We start from the raw sequence: 20,158 nt of genomic DNA, 5'->3' as shown, positions 1-20,158 counted from the left end.
CACAGAGCGGTTGTAATGCATGCTTTATACACTGCCTCCATCTGACAACAGAGCTCACTGCAGGCTGACGGGCAGACCCTGGAATGGGTCTGCCTGTGTTGTTGCTATGTTGTAATTTGTAGACTTTGAGAAGAGTCTACAAAATTACACTTCCACTGGCTTGCCAAACTCCCATCCACACTTGAATTTCCTTGATTAGATAAAGACCTGATCCAGAGTTCCATGATCCGGACAAAAACCACATTGGTCCTCCCGAATCCAAAGTTTGGCTAACAGATGGACTGTCCTCTCTAGTACTCTGGCATAGAGCTTCCTAGGGAGGCTGAGGAGTGTTATTCTTGTGTAGTCGGAGCACACACTCCAGTTCCTCTTCTTAAGGATGACGATCACTACTCCAGTCTTCCACAGGCACTGCCCAAGATGTCCACCTGATATTTCAGTGGCGTGTCGGCTAACACGGCCCTGTAACACCCAAGGTCTTAAGGAACAGGGTGACTCTACACTCCAGGGGCTCACCCACCCAGAGGTTATAGGAGGTTATAGAGTGATAGCAGAGTTGCCCCTGTACTACAGTTTGTGAGTAGAGCACTGCTTTGCCTTTCTTGAGTCAGTTTTGGCAGATGGAAAGTCTTGTTCAATGGGCTCACCAAACGTTTCCTACAAAAGAGTTTTTAGATCAGCTACTGCAAAAACCGCATTTTGCTTGGCCTGCCTTCAAGTTGATGGCTCCACTGTCTACAGTCTGCTTATAGGACAGCACAACAGTATCCGAACACTTCGCAGCGCCTCCTTCAATAATGAGGGTGTGAAACATTAATGTATTATGGCCTGACTGATTAATGGATTGATTCCTATATAGCTTTATACAAAATGCCACATTCACCCATTCACACAAGCACTTTTTTCTATGCTATTGAGTGCTTTCTAACTAACACATACTTAGGGTTAGCATCTTGCCCAAGGATATTTGGCATGCAGGGGATCGAACCACCAACCTTCCAGTCAGCCTGCTGAGCCTGATGACCTGCTCTACCTCCTGAGCTACAGCCAGCTCATTGGGATGATGGGGATGATGTCAAAGTTCTACTGGAGGTGGAAATTGAGATGAGAGCCTGGGACACTCCTGGGACACTCCCAGAACACCCTCACGATACGTTTGGGTGCGCCTGACCTAATTAGCATTCTCTCCCACCACCTGTTCCATCACATCACTGGGTAGTGATCAGTTGGCAACATATAACAACAATAACTGAACACCACTTGGGTTCAACTCAATCTGGCCATTCATCCTAATGCCCTTACAGGTCTCACTGTCATTGTGTAGGTGAGCATTGACGTCTCTTAGTAGGACAATGACATCAGGTGAAGCACCCTCCAGCACCACACCCAGCAACTCCAAGTAGGCTGGGCACTCTGAACTGTTGTTCAGTCCATAACTGCCGATGACATTCAGGACGTATTGCTCACCGAGGGTAACTTCATTCTGACCAGACTCCCCTCCAGCCCCTCATGGGGGCTGCACTTGGAAAGACTGTTTCCACAGCCCCCCGCCCTTGACCATCACCCAACCCACATTGTACCTGACCACTTTACTCTGATAAGGTGGTGAGGGATATGCATGCTTCTCTCGCAAATTTGAAAAGAAATTAAAGAAGCCACTTCTTGTTCATAGCTGTTTGTGTGTGCATCTGCAAGCCAGTATAATCATTACCTCATGTGTAGGTATGTAATTTTAAAAAAAGATGTGATTTCATAAAAATCCTAAGGATTATAACTTCAAAGTTAAACTGAACTTCTTTCACTTTTTTAAATTCATGTAGTTTTTTTCATTCAGTATAATTCATTACTACAACTATAATTATGTGTTCTGTTACCTGCTCTTTTAAAGTGTCATTTCCTCAGTTTTCCAAAGTACACAGTTGATCTGCTCTCTAACTTGAAGTGCTTCTCTCCCTTTGCTGATTCTCTCATGTCTCCATCATCCATCCATCCATCCAAATGTCTGTTGGCCCATCTGTCCATCGGGATGCATGCAGACTTGGAGATGGAGAGTGTAATACAGGACAGTGCATGGGTGGCCGACCCGCTAAACCACTACAGCATAAGTTCAGGTAGACCAAAAAAAGCAATCAAAAAACCCCCTTGGTGTGTTGCACCACCACCACCTGCTGACCAAAAATGAACTCTTCTCCCTTGAGTGATGTGTTTGCACTGTGTCACCTTGTTAGGACTAGTCTGTGTGCCTGTCACAGTACACTTGTTAACACGTGCTGTTATTTCTTGTGCACTTTTTTGGTGTTGCTCTTTTAAACCTTTTCTTTGACCTTTAACACAGTCTTTCCTCCACACTCTGATGGTGGACCATCTGATTGTATATTACCAGTAAAGCCACAATAGTGTGGAAGTGTGGAGGTTTTTGCAGTGTTTGTTTATAGTTTTCTTCATTTGACTCGGCACATTATTATCTTTGTTATGAAAACATCTGTCAAATGCAAATAACTCATGTTTCCATTTAAATTTGTTACACTTCTTTCTTTCACTCCAAAGTCCTTATTACTATGTGGATATTTTATGGGTGTGTTTAAATATGTCACATTGTATCATCTGTCTGTAAAAGAAAATAGCATTGCTTAATATATTTAAGTTTCGCAAATAGATTTGGGGGGTAAGTGAACAGTCTTCCCCCTCCAGCCCCTGTTCTTTTCACTGCCATGGCCTCTTTAGGTGTATGTAAATCAGTCTAGGGGTGAGCCAGGTTACTCATTGTTGCTGAATATCCTGTCTGGATGAGGGCCAGCTGTTTGTGTGCGTCTGTTTGGTCAAAGCTGTAAGGCCATGGCAGGGGTACCGTGGTGCTAGGTCCCAGCCAGCCTTGATTTATTTAATCCTTTCACAGTGTGTAGGCCTGTAAACCCATCCATTGAGCTTTAAGCTTTGTCCTGCAAAAGTAAGAATCTGTCTCCCTCTCCATGGTGACTGAAAGAGCACATTCCTGCAGGGAGCCACACAACATTGGAAAAATATGCCTCCGCTGCCCAGATCAACGCAGTTCACCACTAACCTTTGCCGCTTCCCAGTAAAATGATGGAAATTGTTAACACGCTGTGCTGTTCCAGTTAAAATAAAGACCATACAAGCTAGGACCTATTAATCCCTCATACCGTGTGCTCGCCCTGTGTTGCAGTGGAAACTGGGATCAAACTGTACTAGCTTCATGGTAAAGGGGGAAAAAAGAGTTGTGAACTTTCAATAAACAAGGAAGGTTCGACTTCTTTTCTCCCCAGACAACCCATAAGACCTACCAGTTACTGACCCAGATGCACCCCCCCATCCCCCTCCTCAGTGCAGGCTTCATCATGTCTGGGGACCAGTGATTTGGGCAGCTGTGAGCATATATGAGCCAAGACAGCTGCTTATGTGAGGGAAATGAGGAGAGAATGTGTGAGACAGAGTTAGATTTGTCTCCTGTTCCAAAGGATCTCAGATCATTTCCTGGTGCTGTGAGACTGTCCAAGTATGTAATGTGTTTATCTGCAGCGTCAATGAGACACTGTTGCTGTAAACTGCACCTTTGTATGGGTGGTGCCTTGGATTACGTACTAACAAGTCAGGTTATGTTGTAAACTGACTGTGTGTGTAAGGAAGGTCATTGCATCAGTGACACAGAAAACATTTGCTAATAGAGATCCTTACTTGTTAGACTTCTTTCACGCTTCAGTGCACTGCAACATTATTTTGACACACACGAGCCTCATTAAAGAAATACATTTCTCATGATAACTGTGCGACAGAAAAACATTGAGCCATGTATCCAAACTGTAAGAATTAATATTTACTACCGTGTTTATGTTTCAGACAGCACGGTGTTCTTCTCCTGTCCAGTTAACTTGGCATCCTTGTACTTCTGGCATTCCAGAAGTCAAATGGATTATTCATGTCCATGCAAAATACCAGCTGTGTGATGCTTAATGTAGCACAAAGTTCTCATCCTGTTATATGGTACAAGATAGCAGGGCAGGAATTTACTACTTCCTGTCTGCAAGATCTATGAGGAGACAGATAAGCTAAAGTCTCAGTTGAGTTGTACATATTAAATGAAAGTTCTTCATGTGTAATGTAAATATTTTTACTTTCTCATCCCATTTTAAGCTGTTTGGTGGTTAAAGTGCCTTTTAAAACACATACATTGGAAGTGGAAGACACAAACTGAACAGCTCATTTGAGCCAGCTTTTAATAGCCTGGAAGGTTCAGGTGAGCTGCATTAGCTGAAGACCCCCCATGTCATCCAGTTATTACTAAGACTACACCAAGACTTCCTTCCTTCCTTCCTTCCTTGTATATTGATTTCAGTGTAAATATTAATAGCACTCAGGAAGGTGGAAGCAGTCTCAAACCACATAAAATAAAAGTATTACAATTTTTTAAAATCTATGAACTGCGTTTTCTGAATCTCACTGCATGTGTGGCTACTGCTCTGTAGGTGTTCTGTCATGTGTTTTGTCCTAAAGGTCAAAGCTCCATGCTCACTGTGTCTTGTTTATTCAGCCCCATGGCTTCTATTAGAGGTCCTTCTCGTAGGAAGTTCAGAAAGAAAGTGGTAAAGGCCTCTGCTCTGTACGTAAGAGGTTGCAAAACTAAATGTTCTACAGAAAAAAGTTCCTCCAGTAATTTTAAACTGATAATACTGACGTGTATACAGAATGCCACTGCTAAATTTGAATGATTTAAAGTAGGTAAACAACATAAAATAGTGTTAAATAGTGGTAAATGCGTACCTACTGTAAGGTAGTGTTGGCTCTCACCGTGGGCTATCAGCTTCTGATACTGGGAACTTCAAAGGGGAGGACACTTTGTTGGAGATGCTCAGAAAAACTCAAACATCTGATACACGAAATTAGAAGCTACTGTATCTTTTTAAAGCTCAGCAGATGAGTAACTTCCCTCTGAACTGTTGTGTGCAGGCGTGTTCATAAGGGGAAAAAACAAATGAATGGGAATGCATTGCAAAGAACTAGTGTATACTTCAGTTCAGGACTTGGGTGCACGTACTGTAATTATCCAAGGAAATGTGTCTGTAATTCATTAAATATGCATCAGCTTAAAGCAGTCACGTGCAGTGAATCGGGCTGCCTGGAGTCTTGTGATCCTGGGTCAGCAACAGTTAGTTAAATAATAGTTTTATTTTGACTCCGAGTGTTTGTTTGCTGAGGGACTGAGCTAGTTAATGAAATAACAAGATAATGCTTTCAGGGGGTCTTTAGAGGGTAGAGTTGACATAACGTCATGGCTAAGCTAAATACTTACAGGTTTTTTTAACCACACTTAAAGTGTTTGAGTGTCTTTTTGAGGTCAGTCGGCCAGAGGCACAGGGCAAGTCGGTCTTGTGTATCTGGTTTGATTGTGTCAGGCTGGGAGGTCTCTGAAATGATCCTGGTGGGAGAGGGGGGGGTAAGAACAAGAAGGAAGTCATTTTGGAATTTGCTTCAGCTCAACCATTTACGTACCAGCATAGTCTCTCAAATGCACCCAATCCACCCTCAGTAAAAAGAAAACAACAACAAAAACTAATTACCGAGTTATTGTTTTTTTTGTTTTTTTAAATTACCTTTGACGGTCTTGAATATTACGAAGAATAAAACTTGGGATGCTGCTTGTTAGGAGTGTGTCGTATGAAGTAGCATTTTCCACTGTGCAAGCACCTCTTGCCTGATTTGACGCCGGTGTTGCCTTCAATGCTGTTACAAGTATTGGGTATTTAGCGCAGTTCAAAGGCAGTATTTAAGGGAAATTCACTTTAAGGCTTTAGTAGAGATGGCTACAAACACCTACAGGACATGACGTCTAATCAATCATCAAAGTAGCTTAATCTTTTGTTCCAAGTTAACAAAATTATTAATAATTAATAATAATTCGTTATTTTTGTCCGAAACAACCGGTAAAAGCTACGAAAGCCCATGTGTCCGGGAGCATTTGAAGGCATCAGCGGCGTGGTTGTAAACCGATAGGCTGCAGCTGTATTCGGACTCTGACAGAGCGAGAAAATAAAGTCTGCGGTGTTTCACTGCTCTCCAGCCTTAAACTTTAAACTTTTAATGTCTTGGTTGACGAGACCTCGGTGCTTTTAGACGAGTTTTCATCGTCGTTTTGTACAGGTGCGACTTTAGCGAAAGAAAAAGCCAAGTTGTACTTTGGACTTTGGAAAAACTGTCATAACGCTTCTAGGCAGGTCCAGTGATATGGAACAGAGGTAAGGAAATGCGTTTGATTTGTTTCGAGTTCACATTGTGGAGCTAACCTTTATTCGGAAACTTTCGGGGTTTCCTCTCGTTTTTATATAGATTAAGGGATTTGGATGACGTAAGGCTAGTCCTGGGTTTTAAAGAAATTAGGGGAAATATTTTGTGCTGTATGACTCCGTATTTTTCCAGTTCCTCTCTCTTTAATTGTGTTAAGTGTGTTAGGTTCTAGTAACGTATAATTACATAGTAAATGTTCGTGTAATGTCATCTTATATCTCTGAACTTGCACTTCAGGGAAGCTTTGCGTCAGCCTTTGAAATATGTGGTTTATAGGATGTAGACGTGTTATCTGGTTAAACATTTAGCGGCAGATGATTACTCAGAACCAAAGACAGCTCAGTCCTCTATCGCTGGAATTTGAATATACACTGAGCGAGCACTTTATTAGCAACACGTGTGCAGTTTACACCAATGCAGCTTTGTCATAAATTCAGTTTTGCAAAGCTCCGACACTTTCAGATATTATTCTGTTGTTGGAAAGGTGCTATTACTTTCATCGTTGACATGTTTAGTGGTGGTGTAGTGAGCTGTATAATGCTGGAAACTGTGCGTATAATTCTAAAGCAGGATTAGAAAAATAAACGTTTGAAATTAGCGTTTTATAAAGGTGTGAAGAAATCGGAGCATTTAATAATTAAAAAAAAATAACAGTGAAGAAAAGTGGGCTTAGAAAAAATTGGGTACAATACTCGGGCAGCCCTGAGCCCACATACAGATATATTACAAACACCACCTGCAAATATAGAATAAAAACACTTTCTGTCAGTCAGAACATACAGCAGCATGTATTCATGTAAGAATATCAGATGTTTGCCTATATACATTATTATTAAGGTCAAACTGCACAGAATGTTAGGAAATGAATACATTGCATTTACTTATTTATTTTTGGGTTGAAACAATAATTGCTTGGCCAAACAGAACCCAGCTAAATCCACCCCTCTGTTCCCTCTTCCCTCCCCATGAGATGAAACAATGAGGCATTTTGCTCCTGATACCATTGCACACTTGGGCCTTCTGTCCAAAAGGGTCACTATCACTCACCATTGCCTTGTAATAGGCACAGGTTGCTCTGTTGTGCACAGTGAACAGGCATGCAGAAACACCAACATGTGATTTGTTAATAGCTGTAAGCACAGCATCTTCTACTGTTATGTTGTATTAGTTTTACAAGTAATGCAGACATTTTCTCTGTAGTAGTTGCCTTTCAGTGGACAAATGTCCCTTTTTCATACAGTTAATATAATTTTCTGGCGGTTCCTCCTAGTATAATACGAACTTTTCAAGACACAATGAAAGCAGTGTGTGTGTTTCTATTTTCTGGCGCTGCTTTGATGAGTTGGTGCACAGTGCTAACTTGGAAATTCGCAGATGTTTACAGATACTTTTGGTGGCCTGTGAAGATTTGACTTTAAGATGAATACACTAATATGTAAACCAATATATTTTTGGCACATCTGTGAAACAAATTTCAGCTGGAAACTTTATTCTCAGAGCACGTAGATGTTTGAATCTGATGATCTACACAGAGTGCTAAAGAGGAGGGGCCAGTGTCTGAATTCCCCACCATTCCACTCTCTCGGGGATCCTAGCTAACGTAATAATAGCATCCTGACGCCCCAGTGAGCTGTATCCACACTTGTCAATGGTTGTGTATCCAGTGAACATTAATACAGAGTTGTTGTATTAAATGTCTCAGGCTTGAGTGTGCTGCCGGGCTCTGCTCTGCCTGGAAGCAGTAGCACTCTAGCGTTGCTCTGAAGCTGCAATCTTCCCCCAATCTGTGTCCTGTGAAAAGCTCCCTGCTAATTAAAAGGAATGAGGTGGTCTGTTTTGGGTTTGAGAGCGTTAAGGAAGCTTGATGTTTGCCATTATGTTGCTAATTGTTCCTACAATTATGCTTGGCCTCCTTTTTTGCCTAGTCCAGCCTGTCACAGCCTGTCTCTTGGGGAAAGGGCTCGTCACAGTTACAGTCTGTTAAGGGCAGTAACTGAAACCTGTCAGTCACCCTGGGACATTATAACTGTCCTCTTCTGTGTTTAGCTTTGTCATATCTGTTGTGGAAGCAAGAGTCAGTCGTGGACTCTCATGATTTCTTCGTGTCAGTCGTTGCATATGCTCGCTGGATCTCAGGCAGAGTTTTGTCAAATCAGAGTGAACAGAGATGTGATCAAAAGAGAGGCATCGCAGCAAAGAAGGTCATAGAGATATAACTTCCAAGGAGGGCAAGGTTTTTAAAAAACCTTTCATTTGTTTGCTTTACATGCAGTTTTTTATGTTCTCCTGAATTTAAAGTTAATGTAGATCATGCTTTAAAACTTAAATAAGAACCCAGAGGGGCTGGGGGTGGCTGCAACGTTGCAAGGCCTGTAGCAGAATTGTCATCAGATATTGATGTCATCTGAGTTTGAGTTGAGCCGTTTCCTTACTTTGAAATTATTACAATTGCAGCTCACAATTCAAACTTTACTTCATGGGGAGGATCTATTGAAATAATGTCCAGCGGCATCATGGGCAATGTAGGATACAGCATTGGTGCTTTTTTGTTTCATACATAGTAATAACTCATGCTAGAGTCATAACAACTTGGAACGTAATATTTAAAAGCTCTTGTGCACCCCAACTTGTGATTATTTATTTGTCAATTTATATAAATGACCACCCAATTCAGTCTCCACCCCCAGACCTTGGTGTAATAAGCCAAGGCTGCGCGGTCAGAGAAGAGAATGGAAACTAATAACAAAAATAAGAAATCCAGGACATCCACCTATGCCTGAAGCAGTAAAGGAAATGGAAGTGCATACCACTTTCTCAAGAAGCAGATGCTCTGATGTTGTTACTGTGGTGCAACAAAGGTGCTAGGATAAGGTATAAGCTATCTGAAACATGTAATGAAATGTTAATGTCCTTTTTTATGTTGATGGTCTGAAGCATTATTTGAGACAAGCTGTCATGTTCACAGTTGTGAGTGGTGAGAAACTTGTTGTGAGTGCGGCTTCAGTTTTTCTTTGGTTTTAAAAATGTTCCCGTTGGGACACCCAGTCGCTGGTCTACCCCCTTAGGTGCCACGAGCTACAAATCATGTAATTAATGTCAGAGAGAGTTTTTTTTAAAGCCTACATCAGTCCCACTATCGTTAAACTAAAAGCCTTTTAACCAGCTGGATTTCAGCTCCAGTGCCGAGCACGCTCAGCCCCCGGGCTGTCATCTCCTTTGACAGTGAGCAGATGGGAGTCTCTGTCCGTCCTCCAGAGAATCATGGTTGTTTTTGCACTTCTCTTTCTCAGGTCTTACAGAACGTTGGAGTTGTTTAAAAAGGAACGTGTCATTGTAAACCTGCATAGTTACAAACAAACAATCAAACCAAAACATACTTGAGGCCCTTTTTGATGCCTCAACAGAAAGTCAACTGTGCTGTCTCAGCGGTTTTGTGTGTGGGCATGGCAGCAGAAGGAATCTCTCCCTGAGGGGTAAACTGTAGCTCTGCTTTCTCCTGAAATGGAACGATCAGTTCTCAATTCAGAGCTGATTGTGCTCCTTCATTAAAATGCTTCTCTACAGACAGAGTGTTCAACGTTTTGCTGCACACAGTTTATCTGATTGGAGTCGGAAGCCCTTAGCTGACAACGATTCAGCGTCAGTGAGCACAAATTGACAGGATTGGTAGCATGTTGTGGAGTAGTTGGACTGATGGTACTGAGAGTCGGTACCAGTGAAACACTTCCTCTTTGCGCCCCCTGTGTGCACCATAAAATCCATTAAGCTCAAAAGTAACTTTCCTTTCCCACCAGCTTGTTAGTTTTTACTGTCAGCTGGATGTTTGCATCTAAATGTACTCGGCGGACCGTCAATTAAGTCAGCGTAGTTTGCAGTTTGCCTCAATAGTGTGTTTTTAATATGCAGAAGAGGCAGCTTCTAATCCGTTTTCACCTAATGGTTTCTTGACAAGTGGCTCTCGCTCAGTGGCTGCTTATTTTTAAATGATGTATACAACAGGACATCTTTGAGTTCATCTCTATCAAGGCATAAAAAGTCTTCACAACGTCTGTTAATCAAACGGCTGCTCAGATATTGTTACTGTCTTAACATCATCTTCCAAACGCGGCTCTTTCACTCGGGCTGTTTCGTTTCTGCCGATTGACATCGGTAAGCAGTGGCCTACTTTTAGTTGGACTGCAGCGGTAGCAGAACGCAGTCTGGCAACAGGCAGCAAAGAGAAGCCTCGTTTTTTAAAAGATTCGGCATCTATTTAATGGAATTTGCAACTCGTACATTTCTTCCAGTCTGGAGATAACAGAAATCTGATACGAAGGTAAAATAAATATAAATCAGTGAAACGCATGAGAAGTGTAAGGGCTGTGATCGTGACTGCATTTAGAACGGGTTGAAGGAATGTGTCCTGGAACACAAATTTTTTTAAAATTGATGCGACACATCAGTTTTTCCACTCAGGCAAGAGTCAGTTGGAAGATATATATAAGTTCCAGATGTTGCTTTCACTTCAAGAAGTCGGTGATCAGTAGATACTATAGGTATTAGATGATTTCCTCATACTTTCACTGGTTCTTACTGCTTGTTATTCTCAATCAACGCAGTCTGTGTCAGATTTCAGTAGCATGGATGAACAGTTCTCCAAGTTAAAGAGAAAAAAATAACTTTCAGGGTCTCAGTTAGTGTGAAGGGTTGGAAGGTATAATGATCAAAAAGAGGCAACTTAAAAAACAAAACAAAATAATAAGTAAAGAATGTCTTGACTGAAGTGGTGATACAAGCTGACAGCAGACCGCTGACGTCTGTGAGGGCAGACACACAAAAGATTAGACATGGTTTCATTCTCTGTGATGACTCAGGCTTAACTCTGAAGCTTTCCAGTGTGGTGGAGGTACACAGAAGGGCAGCTGATAATGCTTTAAGAGTTTTAAAGTGATCCGTGGCTAGATGATATAATGTGAAAATGAAAAACGTTCCCAGTAAGGAAATCACAACGCTGTTTCTGCATTACCCATCCTCTTTGTTAGGGTCGACACAGACCCAGTTTTAGGTTTTAAATGCATAAGAGTGCCTTTTAAATGTTATATTAAATAAAAAGCTCTGGCAGATATTATGACCTTTGTGTCGTTGGGGTTGGTTCCGACCCCGTTATAATATAAGACTATAAAACAACAATTAGTGCTAAAACTGAAATCATAAACACACTCTGAGCTCACTAACACTGTTAGAGAGAAGTTAGGGGCTTCTCTCCTTCCCTGAACAAACGGCGCCCTTTATCCCTACTGCTTCCCTGGAAAAGTCCAGACGGACAGATTTCCAGACGGAAATGTACAGACATGTAAAGCATGTACAGACTAACTCAGTTTAGTTGGTGACTTGCAGACCAGTTTGTGGCATACAAACATGAGAAGATTTAGTAAGCCAAGCTTTTTTGTATCTTTGCTGAAGATGAGGCAGAGGATACAAAATAGCCTACATTGTCTTCATCCATATTGCTTGGCTATCGACCAAAGATACATCTGACGAGGAGGTTACAGGGCTCCGCGTTCTTCAGGTTGTTTTTACAGGCACTATCGCTGTTGTTTCAATATTGTTCACAACAAAACGTTTGAAAAAATAATTTTTTTTGCCCTTTTCTTAGAGTAAATATGTATAAGTCTAAACAGACCCATAACACCACGGATGTTACTATAGTTAATATTTACATAAAAAAATAAATAAAACAAATTTATTTTAGAGATGTTTTCTAATACTCCTCAGTAATAGTAAGATATTATAAAACCTTTTTTAAAACATTGAAAATGAGAGGGTAAACTGTAACAAAAGCCCTGGGGGCCATAAGAAAAATAATAAAACCATACTTTTTATGGATAAGGTAGCTTAACGAGGTAACCAACTGGATGATGAACCCTGTTTTAAGGGTTTTTTTTTTTTTGGCTGACCCATTAACATAAGCGATGGTAGCAGAAAGCTAACATAAGAGGAAGGTGAAGTTTATTGAATACCCACTGTGCTCTTTCAATGACTGACACAGTGCACCAGTATACCATTATGCTTATGTGAGCGGTGAATGGAAACATGCTGGAGTTTTTGTGCATTTTGTTTTTCCATGTTGTTGTGAACTAAATGCACGTTTAAAGGACATTTGAAGCTTTCATGAAGCAAGTCTACACAACTGTGTCAAGTAAAGTGACCACAGAGTGTAAAACGACTCATCCTAGCAGTCAAGAATTCTGTCCTCCCAAACAGGCAGCTTATCTTATTCACTGGATAGCGTTTCCACGTCTCTTCAAAGTAGCGAAAACAACTGGTGTGTAATTTAAGGAGCTTATGGATTTTCTCAGACAGACTATCTGATTGATATGGGGGGGTATCTTCTCTTGAATGGATGCTCATGGATGTGAGGGACTCCTTTGTAATTGCCAGGAAGGCGGTATTTTAGAATGAAGACGTTGCTTAAGGAAATTACAGATGCATAAAAGAGGAGTTTCCATTACAATGAAGCTGAAATTCACAATGGGACAACCTGAAGCGATCTTGGGGGTTTAGCTGTAGTGCATGGATGCATCTTGTGGGAAATCTGAGCCTTCACTTATTGCTGTGTGAGGGATCTAAAATGTGTCCTTCCTTTCCTCCCTCCCTGATTCCTCAGTGTCTAAAAAGCACGGGAAGCTGATCACCTTCTTGCGCTCCTTCATGAAGTCCAGGCCCACCAAGCAGAAGCTGAAGCAGAGAGGCATCCTCCGGGAGAGGGTGTTTGGCTGTGACCTGGGAGAACACCTCCTCAACTCGGGACATGATGGTGAGTGACAGAGCATTACAAAACTGCAGCGTTTGAAACCGTTAATGATATCAGTAGTCAAATCGCATAATTGTGGCTGATAAAAGCCTTTTTGCTCTTCAAATATTGGAATTTTAATGGAAATTACAGTCCAAATGTCTGTGCACAGAGTGGTTACATGTTGCCCGGTTGAGCGGTTATGTAGCTTACTCTGACAGCCTACGTAAAACCTTTCATTTTCTAGATTAGGATACTGCACTGGTAAGCATTCTTGTCATCTATCTTACTTTTCCAGTTTGCTTGGAGAGTTTAGAGGCTGGGTTGCCTTAGCTGTCGTTGTTGAAGTTGGTCCAGACCCCTTTTTTTGCCCGTTGGCCGACACTCTGTCCTGCTGGAGACACTTTGTCCCGCGGTAGCCATGGTGGGCGTCCTTGGCTTTTAGGAGTGGATGCTGTGACATCCATGTGAATGCCAGGTCCCGAGGTGTCCCAGAAGAACACTGCAGCATAACCAGATTATTATTCACTTCACCTGTTCTCTTAAAGTTGTGTTTGAATGGCGTCCGCCTCATACGGCATGCAAATATGAGCTTGTAGCTCATCTGTTTGCACTGAAGATGTTTGCTGTATTGAAAGTCCATCTGCAGCCTGTTATCTGGCTATAATGGTCATAATGGTGGCCTGATTACACCCTAACATCAGCTCTGACCAGCTTAATAATACTGCTCTGTTGTTGAGCGCTGATCAGTAACTTAATTTTAGTTCATGTTGACAACAGCTTAAAAGCCCATTTGTTCAGGTTAATGGATGACATTGCATGTGTGGACGTGCAGGATTCTCATTTGGCCAGCACATTTGTTTACAGCGATCACAGTTCAAACCATGTAATAGTATAGTCGCCTATCAGTGGGTGCTCTGTCACACATTTGTGGGTGAAGGAGCTGGACTGACCTCTGGAAATCCTGCCCTACCTTGTAAGGGGAGACGTGAGGTCTCAGTCACATGGTGCTCGGTCAGACAGTTAAGGTGTTTACTTGTGAGGAAGACCCCAGAACAACTACTTCTGCAGAACGGACACCTTAAAGAACAGCCTGGATAAATTTTGATTCTGCAACTGTTTAGTTTTTATGAAGTCATTTTGTTTCTGAGTGCAAAGAAAAAATATTATGAAGGTTCCAAAATAAAACTGTAATGTTTGGAAAAGCTGTATTAAAAATTCCTTGCTACTGTTAACAGCACTTGGGAAATACTTAAAACAATAAAAAAATAACATTTTCATAGGGGGGCTAATAATTTTGTCATCATCTGTAAAAGGCACATGAATTCTACTTATCTTGCCTTGGAAGTGCCTTAAACCTGCGTTCTTTCTGTCATCATGTTGTGACTCCTCTGGTTCTAAAATACAGTATGATTGTACAGACGTCTGTAGGAAACAGCGCTTGCTCCCAGCACAACATAAAGATTCATTGTAGCCCTTCTTGTAATTTTCATGCCATCTTTCAAAACCCAGCTCATGTGATACATCCGTGAGTAAGGGATAAAGGGTTTTCACTTCTTGTTGAACACAGGCCAGGTTAACAGTTTAAAGTGCTTTTAAAAGATGAGGAAACAGTCTAGTGATTTCCACATTTAAACACATGCTGTGCATCTTTGTGAAAAGAGATACTTGTAACAAGTTCTTCCCACTCGGTCCTCTCCCGTGCGGTAGAATATCCGCTTGTTTGTTCACATTGAATGAATGGCCTTATTTTCTCTCTGGCTACATGTGGAATTTGAACAGCTGCTTCAGCAAGTGTCCCACTCTGTCAATCTAAAATGATGTGTGAGCTGTGGGGAGGCCTCCTCGTACATATACGCACTGTCCTTATCTTCCATAGACACGCTCACATAGACGAATAACATGTCTGTATTATGCATAGCTCCTGAAGGAGAATGAAGAGACACTAAGCTTTTTTGTAATTTTAGCCGTCTACCACACAATCACTGGCTCGGTGATTGGTTGCCTCACACGCTGAGTTTCCTTACAGACTGCCTGCATCAAAACAGAATATGGTTTAAGGCAACCTAACAGTACCAGGTAAAGAAATGCATGATTCAGTATGCGTATGTGTCCACTCTAGCTCCGAGTGTTTTTCCATCAGAAAACACAAAAAAAGTTGGTCCACCCTCAGTATCCTGGCATCTTCTTCTGTCCTGCTGCTCAGCAAAGATTGAAAATGATGAATTGCCGTTGTTTTTGTTTGACAGTGCCCCAGGTCCTCAAGAGCTGCACGGAATTCATTGAGAAGCACGGCGTGGTGGACGGCATTTACCGCCTGTCTGGAATTGCTTCAAATATCCAGAAATTGCGGTAAGGAGGCACACACTGACCGACATCCAATGCTTGGGACTCAGCACTCAAAGTACTTTATACAACATGTCTCTCTCACCCATTCACACACACGTTGATGCTTTCTAACGATCACACTTTAATGAATGCATCAGGAGCAGCTCAGGGTTCAGCATCTTGCATGCAGATTGGAAAAACGGGGGATCGAACCACCAACGTTCAGATTAGTAGATGACCTGCTCTGCCAGTCCTGAGCCCATGTGACACTCTGACATTGTATAATATTATATGGAGAAAAGATTGATGCATTTCTGGGAAAAGATCTTTGCAAACACTACTGAAAAGTAGAACCGTTTCATGGCCTGTCTCAGCACTCGCATGTTAGTTTGTTGACTGCAGTTTGTTGCTTTGTCCTTTTCTCTCCCATCAGGCATGAGTTTGACTCTGAGCAGATCCCTGACTTGACCAAAGATGTTTACATCCAGGACATCCACTGTGTTGGCTCGCTCTGTAAACTCTACTTCAGAGAGCTGCCTAATCCACTGCTCACCTACCAGCTCTACGAGAAGTTCTCTGTAAGTAAAACACTAATGTGGGCTACAGGGCTGCCAACTGTTGCGGATTGGGCGTGACTGACTGCTGACTTTTCAAATTTGATCTCGATAGAAAAGAAATAAAACAGGTTTATCTTATAGGAATTCTTGAAATTCCTCCTCCAGTCATGGGCCATAGACACCCCTAAAATAATAGCACCGCATTCGACACACCCTGTCATTAAAAATGCAGCAAACCACTGTGTGTGACTTGGAATAAAAACTTTCTCCAAGCACACCAGAGGCATCCCTCAGGATGAAGTAAATACTTGCTGGTTGCTATGGCAGCTAGACTGAGGAGGGGGGCTTCGCGGTTACAGACCGATGTTCTGTCTGTGCCCTATATATCAGCATGAACTTGGGATATCAATGGAATAAGCTTAATGTGGACATAGCGCCAAATCCCATTACTGTCAGTCTCTCCCTGTCTCCTAATCTCTTGTTTTGCTTTCACTCGAAGGAGGCTGTATCAGCAGCGACAGACGAAGAACGACTCATCAAAATCCATGACGTCATCCAGCAGCTTCCGCCACCGCATTACAGGTTAGTGTAGAGGCACATTGCCCCCCATTGGCAGGCTAAGGAGCTGCAGGGTTACAGACTGGCTGTGCATTCAGTTGTCTGTCTGATGGTGTTAGAATCAGAGCTTTCTGTAATGCTGTTGCATTGAGTGGAATCTTTGTCTGTGTTAGGATTAATTGAATTTCCCAGACTGTGTGAAATTTGCAACTGGCCCAAGAGGACCCGAGCCAAAACGCTGATGCTGTAAAGACATAGTTTTATCATGTTCGTTAGCATGCACATCACTGATGGAGCAAGTTTAATCTGAATATGTGATTCTTAGGACCTTGGAGTTCCTCATGAGGCACCTTTCCCGCCTGGCAGCATTTAGCTACATAACCAACATGCACAGTAAGAACCTTGCCATCGTGTGGGCGCCCAACCTGCTGAGGTGAGAGGTCATCCTGCTTTCTTTCATTGTGTTGAATACATTGTAGCTCTTCATCTGTACATTTGCTCAACTGGCTGGGCACTTCAGGTCACCGATAATGATCTTTTTAATTTCAAGTATAAGAAATAAAAGTTGCTGTTCTTTTAGGTGCCACACACTCTGGGTTCTTAGACTGGGCTGATTTCTAATGTTTGCCACACAAAGTACACTCTGTCTGGTTTTTAAAATGAGTCATTCTGCCTGAATTGAAGGGTTTAAGCAGCCATCACATGTTGGAAATTCATCTCAGAATGGTTTTACTCAAATTCCAATTTTCTTTAACTGAGTTAAAGAAAATTTCACTTCTGTTTTCCCGTTTTCTCTTGTTGTCTCAGGTCAAAACAGATTGAATCCGCCTGCTTCAGCGGCACAGCAGCCTTCATGGAAGTTCGAATCCAGTCTGTAGTGGTGGAGTTCATTTTGAACCATGTTGATGTGCTTTTCAGCACTAAACTCAGCTCACTAATAAGAGAGGGAGCAGGTACATAGACATCCCGCCAGCGTGCACACATTAAGCTAAATTCAAATAATTTGCCACTGATCGTTTTTCTGCTACATTGTCAGGTCACAACTCTTTGTCACGGCCAAAGTCCCTGCTGGTTTCATCACCCTCAACAAAACTTCTAAGTCTAGAGGAGGCCCAGGCCAGGACCCAGGCTCAGATCAACTCTCCAGTCACTGAAGACAGCAAGTACATTGAAGTGGGTGAAGGCCCAGCTGCTCTGCAGGGCAAGTTCCACACCGTCATTGAGTTTCCCACAGAGAGGTCAGCTGTTTTCCTGTTTTATTAATGTCTATTATAATGGAAAAACCTTGCATGGTTGCTCCTTCTGCTGGTGTTTTGGTGAGACTGCAAGACTTTCGAAAGTTATTGAAACCAGCTGCCTTTCTTGTCCATCATCATTTTCTATTATAGGAAGAGACCGCCTAACAAGTCGAAGAAGTCTCCTGTAGGTAGTTGGCGTTCTTTCTTTAACCTGGGCAAGTCTTCCTCTATGTCCAAGCGGAAGTTGCATCGCAATCCCAGTGAGCCTAATGAGCTAAAGGCTATGGCTCTCGCTGGTGAGTGCTCACGCCGCATCTGCAGTAAAAACTGTCTGGAGCTAATCAGCGTTGTGCAGCAACAAGAGCTTAACAAAATACACCAAAGTGACAGCAGTGAATGTTGATGGTTGTGTTTCAGGAGGAAGAGGAGACACTGCAACATTAAGGTCAGCCAAAAGTGAAGAGTCACTGAGTTCCCTGCATAATGTTGAAGGTAATTATTTATGACCTCCACTTCACTTAAACTTGGAATAGAAAGCTTAATCAGTCGTTATCTTTATCGTTTGTGTTCTGTTCTTCCGCCAGGCGAGTCCAAGGTGTACCGTCCTCGGCGACCGCGCTCCAGCAGCGATGCTCTGTCAGCCTCTTTTAACGGCGAGCTGCTGGACAGCCGGCAGCACTGCAACTCGTATGATAACCTGGATGGCACAGAAGACAGCGACGGAGACGACGGACCCATCTGTGTGCCTGCTCTTATCTCGCCTCCACGCTCAGCAGGTGAAGACGTGGACCTCAGCCCTCCAGACATCGGGATGGCCTCCCTGGACTTCGACCCCATGTCATTCCAGTGCAGTCTCCCTGACACCTCCTATGCCTTCCCCCTGGATGATTCACCGGTCAGGGCTGAGGGCTCCACTTTAAAGAGGAACCAGGGCAACATCTCTGGCAAGACCAATGGCTCTGATCTCATCTCTGCCTCCTTCATCAGCAGCTTGACTTCCCCGCTATCCACAGATACCAGCGTGGCTACAGGGGAAAAGGCAGAGAACAAGAAGCTGACTGCGTCTTACTCGTACACTGATAAACCCACACAGGCCGTGTCACCTATTAAATGTGGAAAGGCCGCCAGTTTGACACCTTTTGTCACTTCAGACACTTTGTCCACAGAAACACGTGGGAAGATTACAGCTGGACAGGCTGTCTTTCCACAGTCTTTATCTTCTCCTTCGATATGCAAGGACTCTCCTACATTGATGGGCAGTGTATTGCTGAAAGTAGCTGAGCCATCGCTAAGTGAAGCTTTTCAAATGGAGCTGAATTCTAAACTGGCAGCCTTTGACAGTGTGGACAGCCGAGAGGTAAAGGGAGAGGACGGCGTGCAGCAGGGACCAGCTGCTAATAGCCAAGAGCACCAAGGTAGGGCAGCGAATGAGATACATACTTTCGACCTGTTCTTTAGGTGAAAATAAAAGTAAAGTGTTTGTATGTATTTTTTGCCAGGTTTAGCTTTGCAAGGATTTCATCTTAAACCTTTTTCTTCCGATGTCTGAGCACCTTACTTACTCCCCGCCTCTTCCCACTCTTAAAGCACCTTAAAACCTTCCCGCCTGTTCCACAATCACCTAGAGCTCTCTTGCTTATTCATGCTTCAACTATAGTTCCCTTGTGTTTTTTGTGTTCCCACTAGGAGTCACAACTCTGGACTCTTCAAAGGACCCAACCCCTTGTTCCCTCAACTCTACAGCACCCTCTTCTGTCCCTCCTCCTCCACCTCCTAAAAATGCTGCCCGCATGTTGGCCCTGGCCCTGGCTGAGTCTGCTCAGCAGGTGTCCACTCAGTCTCAACTGCGGTCTTCTGAGCCCTCAACACCGCTGTCCCCTCTGCAGCCACATGAGGCCTCCAGCTTCCAGGACTCGCCACATCCTTTTGTCCTACAATTCCAGACTGCCTCAGAAGACGGAGCTGGACGAGGAAGTACTCCCCCAACAAACAGTGCTGCTACAAGTGTGATCACAGTTTCATCTCATCCCTCCACTTCCAGTCCTTCAAACAAACACCAGCCACCAGAGTTAACCAGCATGATCACTAAGCCATCAGACAGTGCCAAGTCCTCTATAACTGCATCGCAGCCAGAAGTGGACTCCCCACCAGACACTCCACTTTACAATTGTGCCCCACTCTCCACATCACCCAGCCGGACTTCTCCAACCAGGAAAAGTCCAGAAAGACAGCAGCCTGTGACAGGACCAGTCCCACTTCATAGTAGCTCATCCAATTCCACTGCAGCCACAACCCCCAGTGGCAACAGCAAGGAGAGTGGAATCTTACAGCAGCATGGTCCTGAGGTAAGGATATCATGTTGGCTGGTCCCAAGGGGTCCTAGCAGTGAATCTCAAAACTCACTGTTT

The 20,158-nt window shown here is 43.0% G+C and overlaps 1 protein-coding gene across 4 annotated transcripts in view; it reads left to right on the top strand.

The window, feature by feature from the left end:
• arhgap32b (Rho GTPase activating protein 32b) overlaps positions 1–20,158 on the top strand; it is a 114,866-nt gene that overhangs the window by 90,767 nt on the left and 3,941 nt on the right. For 2 of the 4 annotated variants that reach the window (XM_084941536.1, XM_084941535.1), the window contains 12 exons: positions 2,037–2,111; positions 12,944–13,093; positions 15,319–15,421; positions 15,831–15,975; positions 16,454–16,536; positions 16,838–16,945; positions 17,320–17,465; positions 17,549–17,750; positions 17,901–18,046; positions 18,168–18,242; positions 18,335–19,165; positions 19,437–20,095. In XM_084941536.1, the coding sequence (XP_084797662.1) occupies positions 2,037–2,111; positions 12,944–13,093; positions 15,319–15,421; positions 15,831–15,975; positions 16,454–16,536; positions 16,838–16,945; positions 17,320–17,465; positions 17,549–17,750; positions 17,901–18,046; positions 18,168–18,242; positions 18,335–19,165; positions 19,437–20,095 (2,723 nt within the window). Of the gene's footprint in view, positions 1–2,036; positions 2,112–2,148; positions 6,249–12,943; positions 13,094–15,318; positions 15,422–15,830; positions 15,976–16,453; positions 16,537–16,837; positions 16,946–17,319; positions 17,466–17,548; positions 17,751–17,900; positions 18,047–18,167; positions 18,243–18,334; positions 19,166–19,436; positions 20,096–20,158 lie in introns of those variants that run through there. The other 2 variants (XM_084941538.1, XM_084941537.1) reach the window with 2 other exon arrangements.

The sequence above is a fragment of the Perissodus microlepis genome, chromosome 10, assembly GCF_051167445.1.
Source record: "Perissodus microlepis isolate ML-2025 ecotype Zambia chromosome 10, ASM5116744v1, whole genome shotgun sequence".
Lineage (NCBI taxonomy): Eukaryota > Metazoa > Chordata > Actinopteri > Cichliformes > Cichlidae > Perissodus > Perissodus microlepis.
The sequence above is the reverse complement of the archived record's forward strand: the minus strand, read 5'-3'. Positions and strand labels throughout refer to the sequence as shown.